The sequence below is a fragment of the Barbus barbus genome (genome assembly GCF_936440315.1).
Source record: "Barbus barbus genome assembly, chromosome: 18".
Taxonomy (NCBI): Eukaryota; Metazoa; Chordata; class Actinopteri; order Cypriniformes; family Cyprinidae; genus Barbus; species Barbus barbus.
Window position 1 is genome coordinate 17555377 of NC_136746.1, and position 8900 is coordinate 17564276.

General features: G+C 39.6%; 2 protein-coding genes across 4 annotated transcripts in view; one reads left to right on the forward strand and one right to left on the reverse strand.

Annotated features, from left to right (window-relative positions):
- The window catches only part of LOC306884658 (uncharacterized protein), a 28736-nt gene extending 25096 nt beyond the window's left edge, over positions 1-3640 (reverse strand). The window contains exons 1-2 of one of the 3 annotated variants that reach the window (XR_013785467.1): positions 3005-3640; positions 612-2081 (exon numbers count right to left, since the gene is read on the reverse strand). Coding sequence is in view for 2 of the 3 variants with exons in the window: in XM_079440722.1 (XP_079296848.1) it covers positions 1121-2081; positions 3005-3244 (1201 nt within the window). In the remaining variant the exon portion in view is untranslated. The remainder of the gene's footprint in view (positions 1-611; positions 2082-3004) is intronic. The other 2 variants (XM_079440722.1, XM_079440723.1) reach the window with 2 other exon arrangements.
- Positions 3641-6336: 2696 nt separating this feature from the next.
- LOC306884659 (heme-binding protein 2-like) lies at positions 6337-7920 on the forward strand. The gene is made up of 4 exons (XM_079440724.1): positions 6337-6521; positions 6619-6745; positions 7157-7325; positions 7412-7920. The coding sequence occupies exons 1-4, from the start codon at positions 6387-6389 to the stop codon at positions 7584-7586; spliced, it is 606 nt and encodes a 201-aa protein (XP_079296850.1). The 5' UTR covers positions 6337-6386; the 3' UTR covers positions 7587-7920.
- The last annotated feature ends 980 nt before the right edge of the window (positions 7921-8900 follow it).

The window sequence follows — 8900 nt, forward strand, 5'->3', positions numbered from 1 at the left end:
ATAAAGTCCCACAGAAACTACAAGCAAGATCACCAAGTTGATGCTACAAAAATGAACAAACGTGACAAGACCCAGCTGAGATTTGTACCAGCACCTTGTGGTGTGTGTGTGTGACAGGTTTTTTTTTTTTTTACTACTGCTGAGGTGTTTATGAGCCTTATGCTGGGTGTATGGATGTGAATGAAGTTTACTGTAGGAGTTGAAACTATTCTGGGTGTGGTGAACAGTACATAACTGTGTGTGTAATACAAGAACATTTGTGGGTTGCAACATTCAGCATATGCGCCAGGGTGGCCACTGATTACAACTGAACTGAGAATGCCTTTAAAATTCCAATTAAAATCTTAAATTTGAAATGAGATAGCTAACAGAAGGCAGAATTGCAATTCAAATTTGAATTCAAGTAAAATTAAAACTTACTGAAATTTAAAGAATTTTTTATGATTTATTTAAACTAGAAAAGCAAAGTTTTGAAATAAGGAAATTTTTTTTTTTTTCCGGAAGTTATGATTGAGGGATTTGTAGGAACATAAAAAGGGGGAAAGAAAGGGCTTTTCTTAACACTGCTCCTTATCAAGTGCTGCTGACTCATATTTTGCCACTCCACTCACCTGCGTGCATATGGCAAATACAATGGTGTCCACTCCTGGTCCTCCTGGGCAGCACTGTCTTCTGGCTTTTGTTGGGCCTCTGAGCTTTTTGGTCTTTCATTGATTGATTACAGTGTTCCCTCAGCTGGGTTCCAGAGCATAAAAAAATGGCTTCGGAGGCACAGGTACAGAGGCTGATTGATAGGAAGCAGCTAAAGCCTGCTAAAATCATGGCCCAAGAGGACCAAGACTGGACACCACCGACCTTTACCAGAGATGAGATGTTCTGCTCTAGCCAGACACTAAAGCCCCTGCTCTATCTGGCCATTGCCTCTCCTGAACTGAGCAAAGCAAAACTAAACTAAATGCAGATCATGGTTGGCTGAATGAGATGGTTTAGTGCCTGGCTGGGAATTGGGGCTTTGCTGGCTTCAGGATGAAGGATGACCATCCCCTCTGCGTGTGATGTACTCAAATGGGACTCCGTATATCTCATTGTGGGTGCTAAAGCAGGCTCCAATCGGACCCACCGTTCATACCGCTATAGATGCTCCGGTGATGAGGGGACATCTCCTCTACGCCCGGCCTCTTCTGTGCCACCTCTCGGCCGGGGCTGCCAAACTTGCCATGCTGATGCCTTAACAACTCAGGGCTCCCAGATATGACACGGCCCTTCTGTAGGTGCTCCGGTGTCCCTGATAGAATCTGTTTGGGCTCTGGACTCCCACACACACTACCCATGCTACCCCTGTGCTTCTGGAAAAGATCCGGGCTGCCAGGCGGCTGAGAGGACACCAGTAAGTGTTTTGAGAACTGCTCAGGGCTGCCTCTCTTGCCAAGTTTCTCTGGACTGAGACCCCGCAGGCCTTTATGGTCCGGACTGGAGAAGGACCCGCAGCGAGACCGACACGCCTGGGGAAAGGTATGTGCTGCGTACTCCTGGCTGGTGCTATGTCTTCGGCTTGCTTGTTCAAGACCCTTTGCCTGCTCCCCTGAGCCTGGCTTATGTAGGTGGTCAGGACTGCCTCCAACCGGGCCACCCAACAGCTGCTGCTTATGTGTGAGATGGTCAGGGCTGTCGGTGCTGCCCGCGCTGGAGGTACTGCTCCCGTCACCCACATCCCTTAGTAGGCCAGGCCCAGGGCCGCTAGCGTGAGACAGGCTGCTCTGACTATCGATTGAACTCCTGCAGCCAGCTGGTCCCCCAGTACCTGCTGACCCGCTGGTACCTCCAGAGCCCTTCTCCTCATCCAACATGAGGCACAACTCTCTCAGTTCAAGGTTCTCCCTCACCACTTCCTCCTGCCTCTGCTCCAGCTCTTTCAGCTTCTGCAGATAAAGCGTCACCTCCTTACGCATGATCCCTGCGCTGTAGCGGCCCAATCGCTGCCACTCCCTCGACACCTTTTTCCCTTTCTGCCGGTCGTCATCCAGAAAGCAGCAGAGGTCCCGCAGCTCCTGGTTGTCCTCTTGGAGCTTCTGATTCACCTCCTGGAACAATCAAATCTATGACTCAACACTGATGTCTAAGCAAAACCAGTTTGACTGATGAAAGTGAAGTTAAACAAATGCTATCCTCAGTGCTGCACAAAAGAAGACAGAGTATGAAGAACAGAGACAACACATATTCTAGTAGAATATTCTAGTCAAGTGTTTCAATATTAGTAGGAAAAAAATGTATGAAATAAAAATGTGTGTATTAATACTAATAATAACATAGTATTTATAATATTAATGTTAATTAACATTCTAAATCCATATTCTAAATACAAATGTTAATTTATAAATAATATTTGTATTATATTTTTTTAAAAAAGCTTCTGTGTAATATATATATATATATATATACATATACGTATGCCACACACACACAGAAGCATTTTTTAAAATGTAATGATATAAAAAAATGATTAAAATAATTTATTAATTATTATTATTACAAATATTGTAATGTTATTGTAAAACACGGTTGTAACGTCACTTGTCAGGTTCTACTTTACACATCTGGCTATTAACAAATAGTTTTTATTTATTAATTTTTTTTTTTCCATAAGAAAATGTTCTATTCAATGACAAAATTACATTTAAGAGGCGCCCCGGGGACCTTTAGACTCATCACACCTCATCATGTAGAACTGTATTTGCCAGGAGCTACATATTAGAAAATGTGGAGGTAAAAAGAAAAACTATTTAAAGCTCCAAAACATGAAAGATCAGAGGTGAAAAGCTTTAACTGCTGCATTTGTCAAGGCCGCAGGACGCTTTAAAAAAAAAGTTATTTTATACGAACATTTTAATAAATAAAATGAGCTTTGTTTGTGTGGTACCAAAAACGAAGTGGAGTGAAGAGGGGTTAATCCAATCGTTATTCCATTTCGCCCACACCCTGTCACCTGAACACGGGCACGCCTTACCTTCAGCCCCCGTATTTCGTTGAGATGCTGCTGAAGCCTGCGGTTCACCTCTCGGATGAGATTGCTATGGTCCACTATGACGCTCATCTTCTCAGCTTCGGCTCTGCGGAGCCGGCGAACCAGCTCCTCCTTGCTCCATTTCTGAAGCTCCTCATCCGTAAGTTTGGAGAGGTCCTCTGAGGGACCCTCTGCGCTCTTGGATATGCTCGACTGCAGCTGAGGCTGGGTGGGCTTTTCCATTCTCCCGATCAACTCACTGAAGTGCTAGGCTATAAAACAAATCGCCCACAAGCCGGTCAAATCCCTCGTTCGCACTTTCCCGCAAATTCCCTCTTGTTAGGATCGATTTTTTGAGACTAGCATTTTAACGATAACTGTTCTGTCCATGCTGTCCCCTCTGAAGATAGGGATGCAGCCCTAGAGTACCGGCGAATACTTCTCCTCCTTATGCACTTGCTGTACGGGTGGACCCTCTGTCTCTACGGCAGAGACTCGGTGTGTTTCCATCTGTCCGTCAGCATCCTGTCCAGCTCAGTGCGGTGCTGATCCCGCGAATGAAGAAGGCGCGCGGCTATTCGCTTCTGTGCGCAGGGTGCGTGACAGCAGCCTCTCAAATTGCTCGACTGGCTGAGCTGTGATTTTTCTTTCTCCCTCTCTTTCGCTGTCTTTTCCGTCACACGCCCCCTTCTCTTGGAGACAGCTAACTTTTTGATATTGGGCGCCACCTGGTGGTTTAAAATCAAGCCTAAGTCAACTTGACCATTCTAGTTTTTTTCAGTCGTTTTGGTATATTGTTTTTTTTTTTAATCATTCTTAATATTTGCGAACAGGTATGTGCATTTCTCAAAACAAGTACAAACAGCACCACACAATGGATTAATTACAAAAGCCTGTAACTTGCTCAAATCTTATCATCTCTCAAAAGTAAGTATAGGCTATCAATGCCATCAGAATGACAAGTCCCTGTCAGTATTTGCTGGCATAAACTATAGCTACGGTTTTGATGACAGACTGAAAATGCACAAATGCACTTATCCTGTATATGTCAATAGTACATGTTATAGGTACAGATATATATGCACAAAGTACAGTGCACATTGTTTTATTACATTTCATTGAATGATTTAGAACAGGCTGCATCTTTCACGGCTGTATCCCTCAATACTCGGCTGCATCTTTCAACCTGCCTCAGCGATTGTGAGGTCATGATTGAGAACAAGGTCTACAATGGCCTTGATCCAAAGTCGTACATCCCCTGTCATTAGTAAAATTCAAGACTGACCTGCACAACTCATCAGTTCAGAACACATTTACAAAAAAAAACAAAAAGAAGTCTAATAGAAATGTATGGAAAATAACTTGACAGATTATGACAACTAGCTCAAACCAGTCTGAATGACTTAAGCAATGAACTAATGGCTTGTTATTTTGGGAGCCGCATATTCAATAGTGAACCAGTTTAATATATTTTGATCAACATGATATAATTAACTGATGATGTAGGAAATGGCAAACAATTGCATGAACGTACAAAAGCATTTGCAATTTACCAAAAGAATGAGAAACTGCTTTTATGATGTGCACAAGTGAACAAGTACCGATAGTTTTGAGAATTTCAGTTCTGAGAAATGTGCCAAAGCGACTGAGAAAAACTGTAAGCCATCTGCCAATTTAGTATAACATATGATGATGATGATAATAACAACAACAAATAATAATAATAATAATAATTATTATTATTATTATTGTGGTGGTGGCAGTGCACTTTGAAAATGTAGTGTTATTGATGAATTTGTGTACAGTGTTGTTTTTGGTACATAGGTGGCCTTATTTAAGTAATTGTTGCAGGAGTGTTGAATTGACATGTGGTCCCCACTGTACAACGTTCAAAAAAGCAGTAAAGCATGCAAATGTCACTTATCTGTGTCTGCCTCATTAATAGTTAATTATTATTATTATTATTACATTTAAAATAAATATTGGACTGGAGGGATAGTCCTGAAGGGGGTTATTAAAATGTCATTACTTAAGGTTTTTGTGTTCTTTATGTATTTACAATAATATAATAATATTTTATTTTATATATATATATATATATAATACTCTAGTACTCTTTAATGTAGTGCGCACTGGCAGGCACTGGACTCGTTTTTTTGAGTTCACAAACAGGAAAATCCGTTTGGGATGAACCGTTTGGAAAGACAATATGCTTCTGAAGATCTGTGTAGGTGGGTCTATCAAGCAAGTGTCACAACACAGAGGTCAGTTTACAGAACATAACACTGTTTTGGAAAATGAGTTGCTAATTTGAACAGGTATTGTCTAAGATGTGGGTCAGAAGACAGGCTGTCATCTCAGATTGTTCAGATTAACTGGTTCTGCAAGCAGAGGCATCCTTGTAAAGACAATTCACGTTACCTTATACCTCACTCAAACTTTTCTTACCTGTTAATAAATTGCATCCGTGCACATTTTGAAAATCTATTTCTTGTAAAGCTTCCTCTAAAAGTGAAAATGAAAGCAATTTAGACATCTCAGCCAACATTTAAATGTCATGATAGCTTATGATTTATGAAGGGATATGTGGTGAGTGTGCTGAGCTGCTTCCACTAGAATTCTGCTTTGTTTTATGATTAGTGCTGAGAACAAACAGGCAGAGTGATTGAACTCTGCCTGTTTTATTTGCATTCTGTTTTAATAAAGCTGCACATGGATCCTAAAGTCACTGACTCGTCGTTACGTGGATCACTTTCAAGTGAATTATAGGCTCGTACCGGTTGAGTTCCTGTTCAGCCTACCAGTTTTATTTTGAATTAAAGAACCAAATTATGTATGTATAAATGTTCCACTTTTTTCCTTCATTTATATAACTCCAGTGATTCCAGCTGACACCAGACATTAAGCAACCCCTAACTTTGCCAGATCAGTCAATTTAATAAATACTCATTAGTCATTTAACTGACACTTTTATTCAAAGCAATTTACAGTACACTTATTGCTGGTGTTACTAATGATGAAATGCTTTGCTCAAGGACACAATGCTGATAGTTAATAGATCAGTGCTGCTGGGTTTAAACACACAAATGTATGTCATTATTCATAAATATCTGTCACAGTGCTTTATAATGCTTCCCTGGAGTTTATAGTATATCTTTTTTAATTGCATGGAAAAGATCTACTCTTCCTTCACAGTTCTGCTTTGTGTTTCGTGGAAGGAAGAAAACCTGTAATGTAGGTTAATTGTTTTCCTGGTGTCATACTAGATGGTATTTATTAGCGATGGGAGGGAGAGTTCTGTGAAGTGTTGAAGGGGTGTATCTACAGGATGAGGAACACACCATACACAAACAAGCTGTGACAACATTTTTCATCCTGCAGTGCAATGGCGAGGACTCTGCTTTCCGCTTTGTGTCTCCTGGTTGGACTTATATGTTTCCCAAGTACAGAATGTTGGGAAGCACCCTGGTTCTGTCATGGACATGAGTGTCCTGTGTACACTGTGGTAAAACAGTATGAGGTAGGTCGACGATTTTTGTTTTGTCATTTGGGATATTTTAAATATGGTCTTTTCTATGTAAAATATTCATAACATTGTGTTAATAATACATAAAAAGGGATTTGAGGAGCGTAACTACGAAGTGAGCCATTGGATTACCACAAATGTTGCGAGTACCAGTGAGAGTGATTTAAAAGATGGATTTTGGAAACTGTATTATTTCAATCGAGGTCAAAACAGTGAAAGTAAGTAAGCTACACAGGTAACACTTCACAATAAGCTCTTATTTGTTAACATTAGTTAATGCATTAGTTAACATGAACTAACTATAATACTGTACATTAATAGAGAATTTATTAACCTTAATGTTAGTTTATACAAATTGTCCATTGTTTGTTCATGTTAGTTCACAGTGCATAAACAGATACAACTTTTGATTTAAAAGTGTTTTAGTAGATGTACAAATTAACATTTAGATTAATAAATGCTGTAGAAGTGTTGTTCATTGTTAGTTCATATTAACTAATGTTCAAATGAAACCCTATTTTTAAATTCATGGTTTTTATTAGATCATATTTGATATTTTGTAAACATTCCAGTATGGTAATCACAATAAAAGTCATTTTATACTTGTGTATCATAATTTTACTTTTCAGGTAAGGAGATTGCTATGACCAGGCCTGTGGTGGTCTCAGTGAAGGAAGCTGATGGTATGGGGGAGCAACAGGTGTCTGTTTCCGTCTTTCAGTCTGACACGGACATTCCTGAGCCCAACGATAATACCATCAGAAAAACAGTCATACCAGGGGGTACGGTCTACGTCAGGTTAGTTATTTTAGGAAAGGATGACAATCAAAAACTGTGTTTGACTCTTTTTCATTTAAACATTCTCTCTTTGCTGGTCATTACAGGTCGTTTGGTGGTGTTGCATCTGATGAAGATGCCTTAGAGAATGTGCAGCTGCTTAGGGAGGACCTCAGAGCTGCAGGAAAGGAGTTTGTTGAAAACAGGTTTGATGCAGCTGGATATGATGCACCATGGGATTTGTTCAACAGGCACAATGAAGTTTGTGTTCGTGCACCCTGAGGACTTGCAGATCCAGAAAGTTCTGTTCCTCATTCCTACGGTGTAGCCTCTTTTTACTTTGAAGTTCCAGTCTGTTGAAGATTTCCTTGCTTATCGTATGACGAAATGAGAGTATAGTGTTCATGTTTCAGTCTGAACCACTGGATTAATGTTTCATTTTGTGCAATATAAATGTGGAAACACTTTGAAGTTGTTTGTCAGGATTATAAACTGGTTTTAGGAATGTGATGACTATCATCTACCTCTGTAAATTCTGATAGGTTCAAACTGAAAATGCAGTAAAATTTACTGAAATCTAATAGCTTTAACAATAAAACATTTGACCTCTTTATTCAAAACATTTTTGTCCTTTTTTAGCATACATTCTATGTAAGTCACTCTATTTTTCAATCTAAAATATTCTATGAAATGAGCTCGCCCTCTTTTACAGATTGATTAAATGTTTGAAAACTGCATAAAATTAAGGCATTCCAAAAAGAAGAAGATAAATATTAAGATCTAGAAAAGACACGGAAACCTGATATACAAAATAGAGCAAGTTTCCAAAATACAAAGGAGAAACATGAGAAGCTCCACCTGCTAAACTAGGCTAACTAGTGATCCAGATCTTCCCTTAAGCTGTTAATGAAACTATTTGATTAAAATAGCGCAAAGCTCAGTGAGAGATACTAAAGAAATGTGAAGTTGAATGTGAATCTTCCAGCTTGTGAGTATGAAACTTGTAAAAAAGCATGTGACCTCAGACAAAGTTTTTTGTCATTTGCAGGTTGGTGCTTATTCAGTGGGCTTAAAAATACATCAAATGGTGAGCTGTTTCACAGCATGGTTATGGTGCTGAATTCATAGGCCTGCAGCAGTATGTGATTGTTTGTTGATGGGGGTTTCCCTCTTGTGTATAACATGGGAGTGTACTAGCTGAGAGGAAAACTGGGTCAGCCCACCTGAGACATTTTGTCATGGTGACTGATCTGGAGTCAGTTTAATTAGTCACATCTTCTCTAGCAGAGCCAAGAAATGTGATGAGGCTGCATGTTCCCACTTCTGCAGTTCTGCGCCACAATTCCTCACCTGAGAGAGCAAGCTTTGTAGTCTCTCTGAAAACTGTATAATTCTAATTCACTGACTCTCCCAGGCTGGTTAAATAGCATACAGCAGTTAGCAAACCAACATTGAAAGCAAGTAAAAAGTATCTTATCTTTGATTAAACATTTCATTTCATTTTCAAGACACTCACTTCATAATTTAGTCACAAAAAAAAAAACATCAAATTGTCCAAATGTGATCAAATACTGATCACTGGTCACTGAAAGCAAA

Excerpts from the sequence above, each read along its gene's own strand:
- LOC306884659 (XM_079440724.1), top strand. The coding sequence starts at position 6,387 with ATGGCGAGGACTCTGCTTTCCGCTTTGTGTCTCCTGGTTGGACTTATA. Across the intron at positions 6,746-7,156 it reads TCGAGGTCAAAACAGTGAAA|GTAAGGAGATTGCTATGACC; the intron begins GTAAGTAAGCTA and ends TTTACTTTTCAG. Across the intron at positions 7,326-7,411 it reads GGGGGTACGGTCTACGTCAG|GTCGTTTGGTGGTGTTGCAT; the intron begins GTTAGTTATTTT and ends TGGTCATTACAG.